We start from the raw sequence: 24,981 nt of genomic DNA, 5'->3' as shown, positions 1-24,981 counted from the left end.
AACACACAAATCACTTTATTGATTACAGCTGAGTAAATGTGAAAAATTCCCTACAATCATCTGTTTCTCTTTTAAATGAACAATCGGCTGCAAACAATAGCACAAATGCCAAGGAGCAAATGTCCCACAACAATGACAATGCTTCTTTATATCACTATACAGAAAATTGAATTGATAGTTCACCAAAAAAATTTACATTTTCTGATCATTTACTCACCCCCATGCCATCCCGGATGGGTTTGACTTTATTCTGCTGAACACAAATTAAGATTATTTGTTGAATATCTCAGCTCTGTAGGACCATACAATGCAAGTGAATGGTGACCAGAACTTTGAAGGTCCAAATTAGACATAAAGGCAGATAAAACAATCCATATGATTTCAGTGGTTAGATCCATATTTTCTGAAGCAATATGATGAGTGTGGGTGAGAAAAATATCAATATTTATGTCCTTTTTACTATCAATCTCCATCTTTGACCAGCCCCATCCAGCAGGTGGCTGAAAGTGAAAGTGTAGATTTATAATAAAAAGACTTAAATATGAACCTGTTTCTCACCCACACCTATCATATAGCTTCAGAAGACATGGATTTAAATGGATGGATTAATTCATGGATTATTTTTATGATGCCTTTATGTCTACATTGGATCTTCAGACTTCTGGTCACTATTCACTTGCATTATATGGACTTACAGAGCTGAGATATTCTTCTAAAAATCTTCATTTGAGTTCAGCAGAATAAAAAAAAAGTCATACACATCTGGGATGGCACGAGGGTGGTATTTTCAATTAATATTAGAAATTGTACAAAAATATGATGTGTAATTTGTTTCTATTTTAAAAGATTTCTCGTACCCCAGCTAAATATGTGGAGTCAACTCAGGATGGTAGAGGTTGAAAACAGCGATTATTTTAGCATTTCTGTTTGGTGAAGCTAGTGGCACAAACATTACACACTTTGAATGGATTTAATAAAAGAATGTTCTTTAGAACTTCAGTTTAAACATTCAACAAGTTAAACAACGTTAAACAAATGAAAATCATTGGGGTGTTAATATAGCAGGTTCAAAAATATGGCTTTGAAAAAACTTGAAATCTGTGTAAATCTGTTTGCTTGCATTTCAAGGACAAGTAGTTAAAAACACTACTCTTAAAAATACACAGACGTATGATTCTGCAAGCATTCACCCACACACAAACTCACATGCACACTCATGCAAACACACTAAAGTTGAAGTGGCGTCTCGGCCTGTTCGTTGAGCTGCATTGAGAGGTAGTCAGCAGGCCGCCTGTGAAAAGGCAATCAGACAAAAACACACGAATGGCTGTTAAAGGAATGTTCCTACAAGTTAAGCTCAATCGACAGCATTTGCAACATAAAGTTGATTACCACAAAAATTACTTCGACTCATCCCTCATTTATACATAGAAATAAACAAATTTTGCATTTGCAGGAAGTCTCTGACAATGGAAGTGAATGGGGCCAGTATATAAACATTCAATTACACACAGTTTCGTAGTCAAAAGACGTAAACACTGTACGTGTTAACGTGATAAAATCTGGGATTTACATGCGTTACAGCATTTTACAAGGTTACATGGTTTACTCACCCTCATACCATCCCAGATCTGTGTGACTTTCTTTCTTCTGCAGAGCACAACTGAGGATTTTCAGAAGAATATGTCAGCTCTGTTGGTCCATACAATGCAAGTGAATGGTGATCAGACTTTTGTAGCTCCAAAAATCACATAAAGGAAACATAGAAGTAACTCAAACGACTCCAGTGTTTAAATCCATGTCAGAAGCGATATAATAGGTGTGGTTGTGCAACAGATCAAAATGTAAGTCCCTTTTTTTTTTTTTTTTTTTACTATAAATCGACACTTTACCTTTAAAACGTGAAAGTGGAGATTTAGACAAAAAAAAAGGACTTACATTTTGATCTGTTTCTCACCCACACCTATTATATCACTTCTGAAGACATGGATTTAAACACTGGAGTCGTATGGACTTTTTGCTTTTATGCTGCATTTCTGTGCTTTTTGGAGCTTCAAAGTTCTGGCCACCATTCACATGCATTGTATGGACCTACAGAGCTGAGGTATTCTTTTAAAAATCTTTGTTTGCGCTCAGCAAAAGAACGAAAGCTATACACATCTCGGATGGTATGAGTGTGAGTAAATGATGAGAGAATATTCATTTTTGGGTGAACTGTCCCTTTAAGTTGGAACATATTTTAAGTAACTTCAAAGACTGAAATAGCAGTTAAAATAGGCAAAGGGTAAAAAAAGTAGTGCCTCGAGGATCAATAGCATTAAATCTCAATGACTTTTAGGATGTTATTTAATTCCATGACATTCCCAAGCCTGGACAGCTCACTATTTTAAAATTCCCATATATTTCCAGGTTTTCCATCGTCATAGGAACTCTTCCTGAACCACCTTGAAGCATTGTGAAACATCACATGTGCTTAACTCAAAACACACACACACACACACACACACACTCTCTCTCTCCCTTCTGAACTCACCTTTTTTTGTACAGGTAAACAAATAATGCAGCACCCAATGCAAACAACAGAATCGCTGTAAGCACAAGCCCCACCTGCAGGCCAACAGATGCCCCTGCTGGAAATACAGATGGATCAATACAAGCCCCAAACATCCACAAAAGCAAAGTTATGTGGCGTTAACAACTGTGTGTTTGTGTGTGTGTGGCCTGTACCTCCTTGAACCTGTCGTTCTTGTACCACTGGACACAACAGTTTGTTGTCATTCAGTCTTGCAGTGAGACTCACCATCTGCTCATCAAATGCAGCAAAGACAAACCCCACGGCATGCACTCTCTGCGGTAAACAGGACACATTCACACCTACAACACAAACACACTAAGGTTAGCCTGTAGTTATTATAATTGTGCATTAATGTACTGTAAAAACCAATAGAACGTATGGTATGTCCTATGGGCATAGAATGCACGGGGGACGAGGGGGACGTGTACACCTCACTGTCAATAAAACCAAACTCCCTCCCACTGAATAATCATTAGATATAATAAAATAGTACTGATCCTTTGCTGTTGGGAGATTCACTGAGAAGTAGGTCTGTAAATTAAAATGAGTCAAAAGCATATGTATTATTACTTGGTTTAAGATGGCTCATAAAATCTTAAGTAATCCAGCCAAAGGCTTTTTCTCTAAGCTATTTGTAGTCAAATTCTGTCCCACAAAGGCTAAATGCAGTAACTACGCCAACGCTGAAACTGAGAAATATGGCTTTTTATTATTATTATTATTATTATTATTTTCCAGCCAAATTTTCATCATCAAATTTGTACACATTTTTTTTTCTTTGAATCCAAGTTTACAGTAGTTGGGTCAAACCCATCTGTCGCAGGATGCCCATAAAAAGTGAATCACATTTTTAGTCTAAAGAGACCCAATTCCAGTCATGACTCAATTTGGACAAAATATGTTGGTACTGTGTTTTGCCTTTGACAATTGGTAAATTAAATCACAAAAGCAGCATAAAATTAATTCTGGACTTAGTTAATTGAAAAATATATTTCTTATATACATATGTTCGTCTAGTGCTAAACATTCAGTCCCTCTTTATTTTTAAAATGATGGCTACGCCCCTGGTATGTCCCCATTTACCCAACTAAACGTATGCTTGTGTAATATCTTACCCTTAAGATGTAAGCTTGTGATGCCGCATTTACAAAACTGTTCTAGTAAATCAGCAAATCCCTCCTTGTCACATCCTATAAAAAACAGATTTCTATTAATCTAAAGAGGAATCATCCCAGGATTAACAGTTTATGTTGTCAATATAATACTTGCAAAGAGGCTGTAATTAAATGAAGGGGAAGCAAAACCAGCAATATGCGAAGAGGTTAGCCAATGAAAATAGGTGTTTGCCAACAAGCCTTAAAGGTACAGTGCGCCACATTGCAAGTCCACTTTTTCAGCCGTCTTGGTTCTAAGCCCTGAACTAAAGAAACAAGCTCTGCGGTGAATCACAACATTAAAAGGACAAAGGTACAAGACAATCCCATGTAGCAAATTGTAGAGGTTCTCTGATTGGTAAATCATTGCCCTTCAGGATCATGGGTAGTGTAGTTCTTCACCAGGAATTCTGCTATTAAACACAGCCCTCACTGAAGGGCTGTTGATAAAGATTAATAAAGTTATTGTTTAAAATATACTGTTCTATGAAGAATATGGAGTGGTGGTGGTGTAGTGGTCAAAGCACATAACTGGTAATCTGGTAATCAGAAGGTTGCTGGTTTGATCCCCACAGCCACCACCATTGTGTCCTTGAGCAAGGCACTTAACTCCATGTTGCTCCAGGGGATTGTCCCTGTAATAAGTGCTCTTTAAGTCGCTTCGGATAAAAGCGTCTGCCAAATGCATAAATGTAAATGTAAAATTAAAGGGATCTTTACTTCCGGAACCAAACTGTTTCGCTCTACAGTCTGTTCTAATGGTGCGTTCACATACAATGCGAAGCGAGCGTTTTGCATGGCGTGATTACATACAAAGTCAATGGAAAGATGCGAATAGACGCAGTACAGTACTGTGTACAGTACTAATTGTATATGTTTGAACGACAATAAAAACCACTTGACTTGACATCGCTTCATTCGCATATTTGCACAAGTTGACATTTTTCAACTAGAGCGAAAAATCTGCATGACGCATTGTCGCGAAAGTCTATCAGCAATAAGATTGTCCGGATGTCACTGACGTACTGACGTAGTAGCAGAAGAAATCTGGAAAAATGGGTGAAAGAATTGTTGTATGGGCACCCGGAATTGTATGACACAACATCATACATGTACAGAGACCGGACGAAAAAAGGCATCGCTTGGAGGAAAGTGAGCGATTGGACTACCTGGGAAGTTCTGAAAATATGCGCGTCTACTTGATTCCAGATATTGGTGGTACTTTACTATGAACCGAGTTGTAGAAGCCCCTCCTCCTGTCCTTTTCCGGAAGAGAAGGGGGAATACGTGAACGCGAGTTTATACACGCATTTATAATCCAGCGGTCAAACTTGCACGAGCAAAGTGAGGTGAAAATTGTCTTCGCATTGTATGTGAACGCACCATAAGGGTCAGAGAGAATGTGGAACAGTCATGAAAAACTACAATATGACAAAAAAACATAATTGTTTTTTGTGCACAAAAAATGTAACATTATAATTGGGGGAAAACATCAAATGATAAAAATGCAGGATGTGGCTCTTTCAAAGTGGCAGTTCACCCATAAATCTGCTTCCTTATAAATGTACACATACACATTTTATAAATTTGCCCTTTATCCATTTCTCTGTTACAACAAAACACTAAAAATATACAGTTCAACAGCTTCTGCAACGTTCATTTATTTTTAAAACATGATAAATTATATCATGCACCATCTTTGTGGAAAGGGTTGAAGGGAATAAGGGGGGAATTAAGTTTTGGTAACGCTGTTTTACAATGTCTGCGCTACACATATAACATGTTACTAAAATGAACTACTAATAACTTTAACAGTGTATTTACATGCAGATGCACAATACAGTATGTACATGAATTTGATTAATATTAATTTGTCCTTTGGTAAATACAGAGTAATACTCTGTCAAATAAAGTGTGACTAAAGTTTCGTTTTTTTAGTTTGCATAGTTCTGTATTTGTATGAGCAGTTGTGACTCATAAACAACATTACATGCACAAACATGTCGAGAAAACACACCCAAGGAATTAAAGGCATAATGGGAAAGGGATGGCTGTGAACAGTTTTAAGTCCATTTCATTTAAAGGGATAGTTCTCCCAAAAATGACAATTCTGTGATAATTTGCTCACCCTCATGTTGTGCGAAGCCCATATGACCTTTATATTTTTGGGGCACAAAAGGGATACATTTTTACAAATGTCCTAATCGCCATATAACGGTAGTGGATAGTGCCCATCTTTTCAAGCTTCAAAAGGATACAAAAGTAGCATATTTCAAAAGTCTAATATATAATTAAAAGAGATAGTTCATCCAAAAATGTAAATGCTCTCATCATTTACTCACACTCATGCCATCCAAGATGTGTATGACTTACTTTATTCAGCAGAACACAAATAAAGATTTTTAGAAGAATATATCAGATTTGTTGGTCCTCACAATGCAAGTGAATGGTGATCAGAACTTTATAGCTCCAAAAAACACATAAAGGCAGCATAAAAGCAATCCATACAACGCCAATGGTAAATGGTAAATGGTCTGCACTTATATAGCGCTTTTTTCTAACCTCAGAGGTTCCCAAAGCGCTTTACACTGTGTCCCAATCACCCATTCACACACACACTCATACACCAATGGCGGCAGAGCTGCCATGCAAGGCGCTAGCCTACCATTGGGAGCAACTTGGGGTTCAGTGTCTTGCCCAAGGACACTTCAGCATGTGGAGTCATGTGGGCTGGGATTTGAACCACCAACCCTGTGATTAGCAGCCGACCCACTCTACCACCTGATCCACAGCCGCCCCAGTGGTTGAATCAGAATCTTTAAAAACAATATAACAGGTGTGGATGAGAAACAGATCAAAATGTAAGTTCTCTAAATCTCCACTTTCACTTTTACATCTGAAAGTCACATGAGGTGCCTGCATATTTTCACTTCCATAAGTGAGATGTTGAAATTGAAAGTTAAAGTGGAGATTTAGTGTAAAAAATAGGACTTTGATTTTGATCTGTTTCTCACCCCCACTTTTATATCTCTTCTGAAGACAAAGATTTAAACACTGTAGTCTTATTTTATTACTTCTATGTTTCCTTTATGTGATTTTTGGAGCTACAAAGGTCTGGTCACCATTCACTTATCTTAATTTGTGTTCTGCAGAAGAAAGAAAGTCCTACACATCTGGGATGGCATGAGGGTGAGTAAATCAGAAAAAAGAGAATTTTCATCCTGTGATTGCTGATGAGAAATAAAAAAATATAATTTCAGCAACTCATTGTATGGAAAGTTTGTTTTGTACTTTTTGGAGCTTGACAGATGTGGTCACTATGAATTTTAACATTTGTGTCCCATATTAAAAAATATGGATTCGGAATGATATGAAGGGAAGACAATTATGAGAGAATTTGTATTTTAGGTGAACTGTTCCTTTACAAAATATTATTCTGCATACTTCCTGATTTTCCCTGCCAATCATTATTTTCTGTCTGCAGGCACAGGTCCACAGAGATGGAACGTGCAGGACTGGGACAGAGGTTCTGTAGACGAGGAGTCCTTTGGGAATAAATCCACTGTGTAGGCCCATCTGACGTGCAACGAGTTGTAGAATCCAAACTATAGACACAAAGACACAGATAGACACATGAGCACAGCAGGTACAGTTGAAGTCATAAGTGTCCACTCCACAGATTTCATATTAGCAAACTATAGCTTTGTCAAGTCATTTAGGACATCTACTTTGTGCATGATTTTCCAACAATTGTTTACAGACAGATTATTTCACTTTTAATTGACTATATCACAATTCCAGTGGGTCACAAGATTACACTAAGTTAACTGTGCCTTTAAGCAGCTTGGAAAAGTCCAGAAAATGATGTCAAGCCTTTAGACAATTAGCCAATTCTTTGCTTGACATCATGGGGAAATAAAAAGAATTCAGCCAAGATCTCAGATAAAAGATTGCTGACCTCCACAAGTCTGGTTCATCCTTGAGAGCAATTTCCAAATGTACAAACAATAGAAGGCAAGTATAAATACCATGGGATCACACAGCCATCATAGGAAGGAGACGCATTCTGTCTCAAAGAGATGAATGTAGTTTCCTTCAAAAAGTGCAAATCAATCCCAGAACAACAGCAAAGGACCCTGTGAAGATGCTGGAGGAAACAGGTAGACAAGTATCTATATCCACAGTAAAACAAGTGAATGGCTGCTCAGCAAGGAAGAAGCCACTGCTCCAAAACAGCCATAGAAAAGCCAGTGCACTTAGGGACAAAGATCTTACATTTTGGAGAAATTTCCTCTGGTCTGATGAAACAAAATTTGAACTGTTTGCACATATATTTGGAGGAAAAAGGGAGATGCTTGCAAGCCAAAGATCACCATCCCAACTGTGAAGAATGGGGGTGGCAGCATCATGTTGTGAGGGTGCTTTACTGCAGGAGGGGCACTTCACAAAATACATGGCATCATGTGGAAGGAAAATCTTGTGGATATATTGAAGCAACATCTCAATACATCAGCCATGAAGTTAAATCTTGGTCACAAATAGGTCTTCCAAATGGACAATAACCACAAGCATACCTCCAAAGTTGTGGCAAAATGGCTTAAGGACAACAAAGTCTGAACAACATTGTAGTCTAAGAGTGGACATTACAAAGCCCTGACCTCAATCCGATAGAACATTTGTGTTCAACAAGCTTGTGGAAGGCTCCCCAAAACGTTTGACCCAAGTTAAACAATTTAAAGGCAATGCTACCAAATACTAACTAAGTGTATGTAAACTTCTGACCCACTGGGAATGTGATGAAATAAAAGCTGAAATAAATAATTCTCTCTACTATTATTCTAACATTTCACATTCTTAAAATAAAGTAGTGATCCTAACTGACCTAAGACAGGAAATGTTTTCTACAATGAAATGTCAGGAATTAGTAAAAACTGAGTTTAATGGTAATTGTAAACTGCACGCTTACATAACTGAATTGCAATAACCTTCTCAAACAGAACTCATTTACATCCACACAGCACCCATACAAACCCTGGCACTGGGTATCTCAATTCTGGTAATTTGTTGTCTGATGTGCTGTAAAGGAGAATCCTCGGTAACCATGTTTCATTGGACAAGATGAGCCGGTCCAAATGACGTGAGTCAGTCCCGCAAACGGTAGATCCTGACGGCTCAAAACACAAAACCACTGCGCTGAACTTATTAAGCGCTAGCAAACCCTGATCTGCAGAGAGAGATGAATGTATTAACAATTGAATAAAAACAAAACAAATTAACCATCTACTGAAGGTTTTCATAATTCAAACGCAGTTACATATTATTTTATTTATTACTGAAATATCAACAAGTGACCGAAGATGAAAATTATGAGCTGAGAGGAATAGTTCACCAAAACAATGAAAATTCTGTCATTATTTTCCCATGTTGTTGTTTCAAATCAACCCCCCCCCCATCCCCCCATCCCCCATCCCCGTGGAACACAAAAGGAGAGTTTTTGAACAATCCTCAAGAAGCTCTTTTCCATACAACAACAGTTCATAGTGACAATGTCTATACAGCACAAAAAGGACAAAAAAAAGTCCCATAAATTGGCCCATGCAACCAATTTTAATAATTATTCACTGATAATCTTCAAATCCAGAAATGGCCAATATAAACTGTCAGGAGCATGATGTTCTCCTTTTGTGTTCCACGGAAAAAGTAACAGCATTAGGGGTGGCACTACTAAATGACTGAATTGAATTTTGGGGTGAACTATCCCTTTAAAGCTGGGGTGGGGAACGTTAGGCCTCAGGGCAGTATAAGGCCTGGGAGACCATTTTACCCACTCCATGAGGCTATTCAAGCAAAAACATTGCCTTGATTCCATTACAGTAAAAAATAAATATTTTTTTATAATAACAAAGCAAAATATGATATAATAGAAAGACCTTTTTACATATTTTTTTCTTGGTGCATTAGCACGTAATGGAATGCATCCATAAATTTCAACCCACAATCAGTAATTGCAAGCAATAGTATAGAATAAGAATAATTTAGTAAATACTCAAATGGCCCTTGATAGGAAAACCTCTGCTCTAAAGGAATATTCTGGGTTCATACAAGTGAAGCTCATTTGGCAGCATGTTAATTAGCACAAAAATGTATTCCTCCCTCCTTTTCTTAAAAAAAAGAAGCAAAAATGGACAGTGGGACACTAACAATGGAAGTAAATGGGGCCAACCCGTAAATGTTAAAATACTCACCGTTTCAAAAGTATAGCCAGATGACACATACGTAATAACATTATTTTAATGTGATAAAATCGCTTACTAACCTTCTCTGTGTAAAGTTAGAGTACATGCAATTTTACAACTTGTCCTGGAAGACGTTATTCCATAAACACTGCAATACAGCAAAAAAGCATTTCACATTTCTGCTTTAAACCCTCCAAAAAATAGCAACATTCACTTCCATTGTAAGTGCCCCACCATTAGCTCAATGTTTGCTTTTAAAAGTTAAGGAGGGACAAGTTGAAATAAATGTTTGCGGAAATCAACATTATGCCAGAAATGCTGTCGATTGATCTTAACTTGTATTGAACACAGAATATACCTTTAAGACAGATAAGCCTATATATTGGCAAAACAAATACTAGTACTGCCTCTCAAAAAAGGCATTATGTTTCTGTTTGTTTATTTGTTTTTTAAAAACACTCTCACCTGCACTAGAGTCATTCTTAAGAAGATATAACCCATCACTTCCTATGGTGCCAGTTAGCGGGTAGTTTATTGTTGTAGCTTTATCCACAAAAAATACCAAAATAATTCCAAGCAATGAAGTCAACGGTGGACCAGACAGCTCCACAAAAGGATCCCATGAGTCGTCCACACCAAACTCATTTAAGATGACACCCTCTGGGGGTGTGGCTATAGTGGGTGTGGCTGGGCAGTCATTCCTTTTCCTTGGTGTTGGAGAAGCGACCTGTAGACACAGTAAATTGTTAATAGGACTTTTTTTGTGTCCAGTACAGTCTTAAAATAGATGGTGATATTCATACAGGTTCATCACAGGATATAAACACATGATCAGAAATACAAGATCTCACCCTGTAAGCATTGAGGTTGAGTCTGTCAGCTCCACATCGGGTGAGCGTCTCATCACCGGGAAACGCGTTGATATCCTCCAGCAGGGGGAGCTGTCCAGGTGTCAGCACTTCCGTTAGCTCCGAAGCCTTTTTGTCAGATCCACGAGAACGGTAAACCACTGCATCAAGCAAACCATCAGTAGGAATACTCTGACTCCCCTTAGAGGGTGGAGACTCGCTCCGATATAACGCTATGGCGTCTGGTCCATTCTGTACAGTGTTGACTTTGATGGTAATGTCTGCAGCTAGCTTAGCACTGCCAATCTGGGAAGAATGGATTCAAAAAGAGGGCAAAATTACAAAAGTAATAACTACATAATAAAAATGGAGGGTAAGATTATCAGTGAATAATGACTTAAATTTTTGTCTGTTGCTCACACAAGATTAGTCATTTTGTAATTTTTTAAAGCTATTAAAATACTTCCTCCTATCCCAGCTTAATGCGCCCAGACCACCTGACACAGCATAACTGACTCAACCAATGGCGTGAGTTTGGGGCGAGACTATCTATTTGTTCGACCATTAGCCTGTTGCTTTTAAAGCGGCTTACCAGGAAGTATCCGTTATCGTCAGTGTAGTATCCATTGAGCTCCAGTTCAAAGTAAATTTCTCCAGTCTGTCCATTGATCAACACCAGCCAGATGAAGTCGAGGGACATACGGAAGCCAGATGGATGCCACAACTCGATGAACTCCTCGTCTTCTGCTGCTCCTTGTGAATCGGAGTTGATCTCGCTAAGCAGGAAATCATTATTGCTATGAAAGGGGGGCTGGAGCCGTCCTGTCGGTGATGTGTAAGAGGCTAAAATAACGGAAATGTAAATACTGTATAAGCCAGGACAAAATTATTCAGTATGCAGAATTATGTCCTAATCAGACACGATGCTGCAAGTTCACCTTTGACATGCTCACTAGGGGAATTAACATGGTACTATTTTCTAATACTACACTGATAATCAGTACAAAGTACACACACACACACAGACATATATATATATATATATGTACATATTATTAGGAACTGATAACTGAAAAGTAGATTTGAATACTTATTTGAATATTTTTTGAAATATATTACTTGAAATTTGAATATTTACAGATAAAGGCCCTCAAATAACAGTAATTCAACACATGATGATTAAATAATTATAAATAGCTGTATTTAAATAATTATATAATACATTACATTATTGTGGCAGATGACTAAAGCATTGATAAAGCAAAACAAAAAGTGGCTTTAGAAGGCAATATATTGTTTATTTCCATATTATTGGCACTGCTGAGCATCATTTTGCACAAGAATTCATCAAGCTGTCCGAGAATGCTTTTCTAAAGATGCGTCAATGTACACGTGTCAGACGGATTTTTTTGGAGCATCTCATTTTGGTTGCATTGCGTCATAAACACAGCATTTTAAGGTCAAGTCAAAAGTAGTTTGAAGCTAACAAAAACACGTCTCGAGATCCCTGCATTCGGCTTTTCACTCCATCAAGCCTTGTTTGAGTGCAAGAACGCATTTGCCTAAACAGCCGGAGTTTCGCTTACTGCCCCCTGCTGAAAACAGGTGGTTCTTCAAGCTTGAATAATCATTATTAAAGTCTGGGGACATAATAATTTTTTTCTTATATAATTAATCGCACTGAATGAACATGTTAAATCGGCAGCCCTAATATTAATATATAAATAAATCATGCAACTTACAAAATATTGCTTGTCGCGTTTGCCAAAGGTTGGAATTCAAATTGGGTGAACAAACTGGTAGAGATATTGTAAACTGGCATCAGTAACCAAAGTATACAAATAAATGTTTGTATATAAAAAAAATATTTGTCTGGCTATATTCCATGAACAAGACAAAAAGACCTACTGATGTTACGTGGACAGGACTGAAACCAAGTGCAGTCATTGGATTTTCCGGGACTTCGCGGCCTCATTACAAACATTCCCGGATCTCTCGTCCATTCAGCAACACTGCAGCGACTGGCATAAACACCTACTGTGTGAAAACTGTTGGGCAAACAAAAATAACATATACACATGAATAAACACATACAAACTCAAAGTCCATCAAAAGGCATCATGCATTATTGAATATTCAGATTACCTCTCTGTGAGTATGAATGGTTTTCTCCCAGGTATGAGCGTCTCTGTGAGGTTATCGCTGGGCATGTGCACTGAATCACTATAAACAAAGGCATCGATTGGCTGCTGGTTGCTGAGGGGGCTGCCCTTGGGGAACTCTGATGCAGGACCTTTATACACTGCCAAAGCCACACTTTGTGACACTGAAACAGCAAATATTACTTTAAAAGGGTCACATGGATTAGCTCTTAACTATGCAAGTATTGGGGTGTTTTATCAAATTTTACCTCAAAATAAAAAAGTAAACAATGAAATAATTATAATTAAATCACTAATAAAATCAAGCCGATTTTTATGACCACTATTTATTGCAGTGACATTCCCATTTTCATGACAATTGAGCACATTTAAATGTTCCTCCCAACTATTAGTAGCATAGTGAATTTGTTTTATTACAGTAATGTGAAAAAATAGATTTAATAATTTAGTAAAGGCCATTTGTAAAGTGCAATTTAATTATACATCATGGTATACTGTACTGAAGTTTTGCTTAATTGCATATTTACAGTAGTTTTATATATATATATATATATATAATAGAAAGGTGCTATATATATATATATATATATATATACACACACACACACACACACACACACACACACACACACACAACAGTTAGTTCTGGTCCTCGAATCTGATTGGACGGGAGACGTTCCATGAGCACTGATGGTCTGACACCATCAGGACTCGAACGCTTCACTGTGTGTGTGTGTGTCACTCCGTTTGTGTTAATGCCGTTCTAAACTAAAGTGTAAGAGCAGAGCATATGTGCCTTTTTCTTAGGCCATTACATATGTTAGCCAGAAGCTGGTGGCAAAAGATAATTTTTGTGTGTAATATGAGCTAGTTAGGTGATGTGAAGTGAATCTGCGTCAGCCGTTTAAATACAACAGCTCTTCATGATCGCTCGTATTATTACTACTACACTGCTAAAGCTAGGAAATAGCATTAAACAGCTTTAAACAAACAACTTCAGCATTACGGCTCATCACAGCTGAGAGACACAACAGACTGATAAATTACACAATGAGTGCTGTTTAAAATGGCGGAGGACATTGCGGTCTCTATAGTGATCGACACTTGCGCACTGGCTACCGCAAAATAGGGAGAAATATCCCTGCTTAGATGCCATTTTTCCGCTGAGAAAGCTCATCTTCAGAAAGCTGACAGCATCTCTGCTTGGGTATGGCAACAAGTGATTGCACATGCTCCATCTCTCTCTCTCTCTCTCTATCACACACACACACACACACACACACACACACATACACACATACACACACACACATCCATTGTTGTTTATCCAATAACTTGTTCGAAACAGCAAAAGCCATGATCCTATTTTTGAAGTGACATTTTTTAATTACCGTACTAACGAAGGCTTGGAGGCATTATTTGTTTTGAACAGTAACGGCCGATTCTGATCCGTCGCGTAAGAAAGTAGTTCCATACACAAATGCGTTTTTATGACTGTATGTTTTTCCTAATTTTTAAAAATGTACTTTTTCATTGAACTGTTGTATATAAGCAATATCACACTCGTGCTATATGGCCCTACATCAGCACTGCTGTGATTACCTACAGCATTCGGCCTGCAGCTGAATCACAGCAGTGCTGATGTAGGGCCATATCGCACTCTTACTCGTGTGATATTGCTTAAATAAAAGCACATTTCTATAGTATAATATATATATATATATATATATATATATATATACACAATACTGTATATATTTTCATACAGATAAATAACATTAATGAAATTAATGAAATACAAAATCCTTAATGATCCTAAAAATAGGCTTCACTTTCTTCAAGCAAAATAATGTATAATTGTTTACTTTTCATTTTGGGGTGAAATATGACCCATGCATTTCTTTATTCTTTATGATTAATTCAATATTATATGAAAAAATAAACAACACTAAATGGTTTGGGCTAGTGTTTGTTAAATTAGTTCACTGGTGAGTCTGTATTGTATACAAGAAACATTACCTGACAAAACGGCAGTGTCCAAAGATAGCGTAACGATTCCGGCCTGTGTTGCAGTGAACTCCACACTTGAGCTGATCAGATCTGTGGTGATATCATAAAGAACAACAGAAAATGATCTGTTTACCATGCCAAAATCGAGTTCCACAAGGCCCTTTTGATCCGGCCCACCGAGATCCACTTCATTGATCCAAACATGGCTAGGGGTCGGCAGTGGGCAGTGATTGATCCATCCAGGAGTGGGTGGGCCCGTGTGGAACGTCCAGAGGTTTTCAGACTGCCAGCAGCGTTGAATCGACTCGTCCCCTTCAAAAGCCTGCTCATCCTCCACGTACGGAACTGAACCTGGAGTCAGAACTGAAGCAAGACCATCAGCACCTTCTGCAGATTTACGAGAAGTGTACACCACTGCGTCTAACAAACCAACTCTGGAAACATGCCCCCCAACTGGAACTGGTGTCCAATTGGGCCCGTAGAGCGCAATGGCATCAGGTCCATTCTGAACAGAGTTGGGAAGGAGAACGATTGCGGGACGGGGATTCAGTTCAGAAGATCCAACTAAGAAGTAGCCTTGCTGGTCCGTCTGGTGTCCAGTTAGATTGATGACACGGTAGGCTAAGTCTCCATTGCCATTGTAGAACACGAGAGTGTAGCCATCCAGAGAAGCAGGATTCGAGCCATCATTGTACAACTCCACAAATTCATGAGTGTCAAGTTTGGGACTGTCACAGTTTACCTCACTGATTATTAGACACGGGGTCGCAACATTAAAAATACCCAAAAACACCATGCACACCAAGTTCAGCAAAAGTTTCACATGCATGGCTGCTGACCTCCTAACAACTCTGGGACAGATAGAGTGCTCAAATGACCTGTGGACAAAACAGAAAATGAATTCCAGTGGCCACAAAAAGTTTTGAAAAGCCAAAATGTTATGACAGATGACATAATTTTCATAATTAAGTTAGGGTTAGGGTTAGGGGTTATCTCTAAATGTAGTTGTAAGAGGAAGTGTGGTTCTGCAACTTTACTTCAAGTGTGATCCAGGAAGCCTTAAAAACACAAACCACATCCCCCAAAACAATTGCTATCAAAGATTTCATCCACTAACCACAGACTTGACTCTGTCAGAGAAAGCCTGTGCTCTCGAAGTGGGTACATACTTCAGTTCATGATACAAATTGCACAAATTAATTTTTTTTTTTTTACTAAGAAAAACTCTTAATTTCACCTGTACATTGAACAGTTATTTCACGCTTTCCCGGTAATAAGAATGAGTAGCTGTGCAAGATTGTGCAGCTAGTTGCATCCAGTTATCATCTGAAAAAGTTACTTTGCCTGTTTAATCCTATTAAATTAAGTTTCCATTGTCAGAAATTATGAGTCAAGAAAGAGATGGTAAACATTTTGGCAGATATTACTTTTATACAGTGTACTGTTCTATACTGCACACTTTCTGCAAGTAAATGTAGCGGGACAATCCAGGTATTCTAAGTGTAGCCAAGTGGAGACATTTCAAGTCATTGAACTCTAGTAATAAAGTGGCCCTTTCAAGAACCAGAGTTTTGTGAAACCGGAGTTTCATGACACCTGCTTTCCGGCACTCTCTTGTGTTAGAAACTTGAGAACTGGTATTGTTCAAGAGAGCTCCCAGTTTTGTTCATTGGTTGAGAATTATTTAGGTAAATTTTAATTTTAAACAAAATGTTCATAAATTGTATAAAATAGCAAAAAAATGCATTGAGTGATTTAAGCAAGAACTTAAATGCATTAAATGCTGTGAGTTTTTAAGCATGTGATAAATGCATAGAATACTGTGTGTGATTTAAGCAATAACTTAAATGCATTAAATGCTGTGAGTTTTTAAGCATGTGTTAAATGCATAGAATACTGTGTGTGATTTAAGCAAGAACTTAAGCATGTATTAAGTATGTGTCACGGTTAAACAGACAGCCATCAGAATAAAACCCCAAAACATATTTTTGTATCCAGTGGTGATTGTTTTCAACCCACCGGCTACATAAGCATACAGAAAATTACAAATGCAGTGTCAGAATATCCATACTTGCCTACTATATAGTATGCCACAAACAATATGCCAATGGAGTAGTATGTCCAAATACAAATTATTGAAAAAACAGCAAGCGAGAAATAACCCGATGACCTCCTATTTCAAGCAAGATTCTGAAATGTGGAGAGATTGGACAATTTATGATCTCATAATCCCTCGAATCTGAGGAGATGTAACGTTTAAAACGCTGGATTTAAAAGAACGGTTGTGAATCGCGAGTGGTTCTCTTTTTAACTGCAAGTGCTATATATACCAAGAAAGTTGTACCTAGAGCTTCAATTATGCTTGATTAATGAAACCAGAATAGATTTTCACCTTTGTTGTTATAACGTCATAAATCTGGTCACGAGTCAATACCAATGTTCCAGGATGAAGTATGTCCGGGATCTATACATACTACTTGCATAGATATCTAAACAACACCAGCTGAAAAGTGCGTCATTCATCAAATATAGTATATACTCTGAAAATAAATCTGTACATAGCATACATACTATATTCTGCAGAAATAGTAGCAAGGGTGTAGGTTTGGTTTGAAAGCTGGTAGGGACATATTGCAATGAGGACATTGTTCAACAGGTTGATATTAAGAATGCAAGATAGTATAGTGTCTATAGGCACAATATTTCCCCATTTACATTTACATTTATGCATTTGGCAGATGCTTTTATCCAAAGCGACTTACAGTGCAATGATTACAGGGACAATCCCCCTGGAACAACCTGGAGTTATGTGCCTTGCTCAAGGGCACAATGGTGGTGGCTGTGGGGTTCGAACCAACGACCTTCTGATTAACAGCCCTGTGCTTTAGCCACTACACCACCACCACTCCTGCAAATATTCCTCATACAACCCCAATTCCGAAAAAGTTGAGACAGTATGAAAAATTACTAAAAAAAACAAAAAGGGGTGATTTGTAAATTATATTCACACTTTGCTATATTGAAAGCGCTACAACTAAACATTATATGATGTTTTACCTTGTGAATTAAATTTTTTAAATACATTTATCAGATGATAAATCAGATGATTGCAACACACTCCAAAAAAGTTGAGACGGGCAATTTAAGACTAATAACAATTTGACGAGTTGAAATAACAATGTGATGTGAAACCGGAGATGTTTAACAGGTGAGACAATTGTGTCGTAGTATATAAGGAGCCTCCAAAAACAGCCCAGTCCATCAAGAGCAAGGATCATTCGAGACTTGTCAATTTGCCAACAGATGCTTCAGCAAATAATCCAGCACTTTGAGAACAATGTTCCCCAAATACCAATGGGAAGGATTTGGGGTATTTCACCCTCTACAGTGCACAATATAGTTAAAAGATTCAAGGAATCTAGTCAAATCTCGGAGCGTAAAGAGCAAGACGAAAACCACTTCTGAATGCACGTGATCTCTGATTCCTCAGACGTCACTGTCTTATATAACAGCATTCATCTGGAATGGATATCATGAACATGGGCTTGGGATTACTTTAGTAAACCTTTGTTAGTCAACACCATTCGCCACTACATCCACAGATGCAAGTTAAGTCTTTACTATGCAAAGCAGAAACCCTCCATCAAACCACATACTGGCCGAATAAGCAGAGAGTGCGTGCCAGATTGGCCTCACCTGCAGCCCTGATCATTTCCAATTGCGAATGTGTGGTGCATTATGACAATGAAGATGCCGTACAAAGAATGTATTGAAATCATACTGCCAGTTAATTTGCCTAACTAGCCACCACTAAATTCTTTATTTGGATGGCAATCAATTGTCTGTGCAGTTGTATTAGCATTTTAAAATCCTGCAAATCTAGTCCACCCCCTGGCACAGTCGCTGAAATTCGAATGTGTTTTCCCCAAGAGAGCGCTTACCGCCTGTAAAACCAGAATCTTCCACTGGGACGCATATAAAACTCTGATGTTTTGTGACTTAGTCTTAGATTGGAAACATATGTACACTAAATGTATGCTTGTTTAAAGCTATTAGTTTAAATGATTGAACCTAACATACAAATGGAAATCCGACCGTGTAATCTTCAGAGTGATTAAAAAGCCCTTATCCAGTAATCACAACCAAGTGACTGAGAAAAGTAACAGGTGCCATGTGACAACATCTTTGACAAGACCTCGGACAATAATTTACAGATGAATAATGATACTGATAAATTTTAATAGCCATTAAAATAGAAATATATTATAAAGTTTAAGTATGTTCTAAGTGGTAAAACTGCCCAAATGTTAGTCAGGACATTTTTTTAATTTCTGAAAGTTGACAGGGACATGTTTCTATCATCCCTTCCTAAATCTATGCCTTTAAAAATAGTAGTATGGTAATCTTTAACCACATTGTATTCCATAATAATGCATGTAAGGGTTAGGTGTAGCACGACATCTTAAACTTTACACGAGGAATTCACAACAGAGTAACTTTAAAGTAGCTAATGTGTTTAATATGTCATTTTACATACATACAAATATTTGAATAGTTGGCTGTCTGTTACAGTTTCATCCATGTTTTTGCCGTTTTGCACAGTATCGGTGGTTGCACAGCATCACAGGTGATGGTGGTTGTTGGTGTAGAAAATTTAGCAAAAGGGCAATTGCAAGAGGGGTGGCCAATGGGGGGCCGTTCACACCTAAAGTGTTTCGCGTACATCTGTTCTGTTTCCCCCTTTTTTTCCTATGTAAACTCATGCTGGATGAATGTCTTTGACATTTGCACCCCATCTTGCTTTTTCTTCAGCTTCTCACATAAGACCGGCACATTGTAAACACTGTGTCACGTTAAAAAGACCTTGACATGTTGAGACACCTGCGCTCTGTTTCAATCTTTGCACTGCGTCTAGATTGTTTTTAGTGCAGTTGTCACAAAGATTCAACATACTAAACAAGTTCAGGCTGCATAGAGGAGACTGTTGCATTGTTTCATTTTATTCCAGATTGTTCTGCACCAAGTGAAGTTTCAGCAAATATTCGGCAATGCTTTTTTCCCCATTATGCTCTAGTGTACTGAGGATCTGCTGTGCCTTGTTAAAACCGTGTATGTTTACTGTTTCAGTACGGTTACGAATGTTGCCTATATGCTTGCATAAAATACAGCCTATTGCAACAGTACTTGCTAGGAGAAGAAATGAGATAGTAAGCGATTTCGGGTTTAAAATCTGACAGTATCATTCGGGCCAGGTAGGGTCGGGCCACACAGTCTCGGGTACGGTTTCATTTCCGGTGCTTTCACACTGGGAGTTTAGTTCGAAACAGAGCACGGTTCGCATGAAAAATTGGTAATGTGAAAGCTGTCATGCGGACCGGGGCGTGCACCATGGTACTGAACCTGAGACTACCTGAAGGAGGTGGTCTGAGTTCGGTTGCAATGGACCTGTAGCGCGATTCGCGTGAATGTGAAAGAAACTCGGACTCATTCAGGAAGTAAAGTAGCCTGCGCATGCGTTTTAGCCGATGACGACATCATTATTTCGACAACAACACATTCCTGAAAGTCCCAAAAAAGTAATGACACCACAATGACATACAAGTACAAGCAACACTATAAATACGGTCTGTCAGTCAATCTGTCTGTCTATCTACCTATACACCTTATAAATACTATTATAGGTTATAAATATAGAGTATAATAGGAGATGACAGTGGCGATAATTTCACATTGGACACGAGCGTGAGCAACCGTGCAGTGTAAACAAAGATGCAAATTAATTCCTTGCAATCAGCTGTCTCCTCAAAAAACTTTTGCGAGCAGCAACAAGCCGCCTTCCCCTGGACATCTGATGAGTTACACCATGAAGCATGACCTCTAGTCCATGGTGGCCAAGGCCACCCCTGGCCACCCCCTAGCACCGCCCCTGTCCTCATCTAAAATATGCTATTTTTGTAGCTAAAATGATATGCCATTTTAGATGAAAATAAAGAAATATGACAATGAAATACTGACTACATTTAAATGTCACTTTGGTGTGCAAATAAACACTGATGACTACAATGTATCATCACACTGTTTGAAACACTCATAGTGGAAAACTCCATTCCGTAACACATTCCAATTTTTAAAAACAAATAAGTTGGCAGTACTGTCATTGTGACGTCATGAATTGTATCTAATGGATCATGTTGATGGACACAGGAACTTTTCTTGAACTTCTTACACACTTTAGCAGCACACAGATAAGCCATTAGACATTATAAAGACAAAAGTGACAAATTAAAAGAACATTACAAAATTGACTAGCCTATTACTGTAATCTGATCTCACATCTATCTGTGTGTTGCAGACAAAAGCGGCGCAATCAATGCACTTCAAAATACCACGCCATCAAACGTGATCCAACGTAAAACAGTCAACCGTAAGAAAATGACAAAGAAGACAACAGCGAGAAGAACCGAACCGCGGCCGTCGCATTTTGTCTGGTTTAATGAGCTAATATTGCTTACCGTGACGGCTGAGGTCCGGTAGAACTCGATTAAAAGTGTTTTCTGAACTCTCGGTAACCTTGCAGCTGCGGTGCAACCGTCTCGCATGCAGACGTGGGCGGATGGGTGGGGGATGAATCTGGGTGAGCTTACGCGCATTCCCGTAGGCATACACCCCGTTTCCCCGACAGATGCCTCAGTCCATTGTGTTCTCTGGGAAAAAGGCGATTTCTCTAGATCTTGCTTACTGTGAATCTGCTCTTGCCTTAGTATCAGTGGCTGCCGAATCTGTTTGGTTGTTTGGACATTTAAGCCACATGTAAAATGTTAAGATTAGATAGTAAAATATCAAAACAAGTGGCATTTATTTGAAAGAAAGATGGCACGAGCACACTTTTAAACCAAGTGTTTCACAAAATAAGTTTACATGTTAAGTTATAAAAGATAAAACAATTCATATAGTGTTCAAAGAGAAGACAAAAAACGTATATTAAAACTTTCTGGTCCCAAACAGTGTAGTGGAACATGTCCATAGTTAATGTGATGAACACATTTTGCCCTGCCAGGACACCTGTGTGAACTGGGTACTGATTTAATACATTTACCAAAAAATTACCATAAGTGAGAAAAAAGAAAGATGTAATTGCAAAAATAAATAGTTCTGAGAAAAGACACTTTCTCAGAGTGGACTTGTGGACTTTCTCAGAACTGCATGCGATGACATTTATGCATTTTGACGTGACTTTATATTCTGAGAATATTCCAGGTTCAATACATTTAACAGTAATATTTTGACCTTTTCTTAAATTTTTTTTTAAAAAAAATTGGGTTCCAGTGAGGCACTTACAATTACATTAAACTACACTAACTACATTAAAATATTCACAGTTTCAAAAGTAGACACCCTGTAAATAATAATAAAAAAAAATCTGTAATTTTAACTGTAAAAATGCTACAGAAATGAAACGTTAATTGATTAATGAATATTAACTGAAATATATAGAATAACATTTTAATATATTAAAAAAAAAAAAAACATTTAATGGTAAAAATGTACATTATGTTTAACAAGATAGTACATATACTTTTTTTACAGTCAATTATTGTTAAAATTACAGTAAAAAAAAAAAAAAAAAACAGTAATCGGGTGTTCCCACAATTCCCTGCATGACACATCATATTTCATTCTATTTTATGGGAATAGTTTCTTCTTATTTTGAATATCAGTTACATACATTGGGCTGTTCTGTTTAATATTTGATGTAGATTACTTAATGTTTACTGCATTATTTAAATTTCACATCTGCATTGTTTACATTTTGTGTGCCTCCACATGTTTACTGGTCATTGCTCCAGGAAGAGGCACTATTGGTGAACTTCATGTCATCATGTGCTGTTCTGTATAAAGTAAAAAGTACAAAATTTGTACAGTTTCAGAAGGATAATATCAAGTTTATGATGTTTTTTTTTCACTGTAAATTTAACAGAATACAGTGCCATCGTGGTCATGTAAATTACAACAGGTTTAAACTGTAAAATGCACAAGTTGTTGACATTTTTAAGGTATTTTTTTTACATAATTATTCTGGCAACCACAGCTGCCAGTTTTTAGTTTTTTTTTAAACAACAGGATTATTTTTACAGTGCACAAGATGTAAACACTATGTGTTAACACGACTGTAGTGTGATTCAATTATTTACCTTTTCAATGTAAAGTTATTTAAAATTTTACCTTGCTATGAACAACTCAAAGAATTAATGTTAGTGCATTTATAAAAAGCAGAAGCTTCACATTTCTACCTTTAAACCCTCCAAAAAATTGGCCATTTAACTTCTATTGTAAGTGCCTCATTGTAACATTCATTCCTTCTTTTATTTTTCTTTCTTCAGAAAAGTGATTCAATGGATTTTGGGTGAGAACAAAGCAAAATATAACTCCATTTTCACTGTTCATCTTGCCATTAAAGTCTCTAGGAATGATCATGATTTCATGCTCGATTACACTTCCTAGTGCTGAACACACGCGCAGAGCCCCAGATGGCGATAGGAAGTGTAACTGAGCTTGAAATCATGATCGCCAAGGAGATTGCTGATGTCAAGATTTATATAAAAAAATGAGTTATATTTTGGTCTGTTCTCACCCAAAATCCCTTAGGTCGCTTCAGAAGACATGGATTAAACCACTGGAGTGGAGATTTGTTCTGCAGAAGAAAGAATACGCCAGGGTATTGCTGTGTGGTTGCTAGAGTGTTTGCAATCTGGTCCAAGTAAAAAGAGACCACCCCCAAGTCGCAGTGAAATTCTGGTCTTAGATATGGCTTGGGTCCCTCAATGTAATTTAAAAAAAAAATCACCTGTTTTCACTATTTTGTAAGCCATTTAATTGTCTGCCTGACAGAAATCGTAAGACTGTTTACTTTAAAAAGATACAGCACATCTCTCCTCAACAAGCGAGATGATTTGAGATATCATTTTTGTCCGTAGCACAAACTGTGAATGATGAATTACATGCTGAAGTGTAATATTTAAGGTTAGGGGTATGCTCATACAGAATGCTTGCTTGCTTGCTTCAGGGACTGAAACATGAATTTGTTTGTGTTTGGTTTTTTTTATATACATTTTCATTTTAAACACCAGAGGTCACTGTCTAAACCCCAATCAAATCCCTCAATGTTGTGTGCATTTGCATACAATATAAATATAAATGTAAATGTATCTGGTGTGTTAGATGCCAAAATCTAGTGCTGGTGACCCCAGGACCAGGTTTGAGTAGCACTGTTTTAATTAATAGTGTCATGTCTCTTGTTCTGTCCTGGCTGCATTGAGTTGCCTTGTACATGTTATAACTGTATCACTTCCTTGTTCTCCATAATTGAGAATTGTGTAATCTATAATTGCTTCACTACGGATGTACCCTTGCCTATTTTTCAATGTTCTAGCATAGCTGCTAAAAGCTGTTTTTAACATGCACATCACACCCAAACCAGCCCTCACACAGCCACAAGTAAATATGGCCCATTGTTTGGTTGCACGTTTTATATCTGACTCTAACTGAGTTTAAAGGAATAGTTTTCTAAACAAACAAAACATAAAAACAACAACATTCTCTCATCATTTACTCACCCTCATGCCACCCCAGATGTGTATGACTTTCTGTATTCTGCTGAACACAAATTAAGATTTTTAGAAACAAATATCAGCTCTGTTGGTCCTTACAATGCAAGTGAATGGTGACCAGAAATGTAATGCTCCAAAAAGCACATAAAGGCAGCATAAAAGTAATCCATATGACTCCAGTGGTTAAATCCATGTCTTCGGAAGCGATATGATAGGTGTGGGTGAGAAACAGATCGATATTTAAGTTATTTTTTTACTATAAATCTCCACCTTTGACCCGCCCCTACCAGTTGGTGGCTACATGCACGAAAAATGCAAATCGCCAAAAAACTAAAGAAGAAGAATGTGAAAGTGAAAGTAGTGATTGATAGTATCAAACCTCTTTGAA

The 24,981-nt window shown here is 37.6% G+C and overlaps 1 protein-coding gene across 2 annotated transcripts; it reads right to left on the bottom strand.

Annotated features, from left to right (window-relative positions):
• LOC127635257 (uncharacterized) lies at positions 1-21,639 on the bottom strand. Of its 2 annotated transcripts, none has more exons than XM_052115165.1 (13): positions 21,498-21,639; positions 14,995-15,863; positions 12,959-13,139; positions 12,722-12,861; positions 11,406-11,656; positions 10,817-11,119; positions 10,431-10,692; positions 8,761-8,953; positions 7,174-7,334; positions 3,691-3,765; positions 2,728-2,874; positions 2,534-2,630; positions 1-1,291 (listed from the first exon to the last, which is right to left on the bottom strand). In XM_052115165.1, exons 2-13 carry the CDS (start codon positions 15,812-15,814, stop codon positions 1,228-1,230), a joined length of 2,694 nt encoding a protein of 897 aa, XP_051971125.1. In that variant the 5' UTR covers positions 15,815-15,863; positions 21,498-21,639; the 3' UTR covers positions 1-1,227. The 2 variants fall into 2 exon arrangements, with proteins under 2 accessions (XP_051971125.1, XP_051971126.1); XM_052115166.1 differs by having other exon boundaries at positions 2,534-2,627.
• Positions 21,640-24,981: the final 3,342 nt, after the last annotated feature.

Source organism: Xyrauchen texanus, chromosome 42 (genome assembly GCF_025860055.1).
Source record: "Xyrauchen texanus isolate HMW12.3.18 chromosome 42, RBS_HiC_50CHRs, whole genome shotgun sequence".
Classification (NCBI taxonomy): Eukaryota; Metazoa; Chordata; class Actinopteri; order Cypriniformes; family Catostomidae; genus Xyrauchen; species Xyrauchen texanus.
The sequence above is the reverse complement of the archived record's forward strand: the minus strand, read 5'-3'. Positions and strand labels throughout refer to the sequence as shown.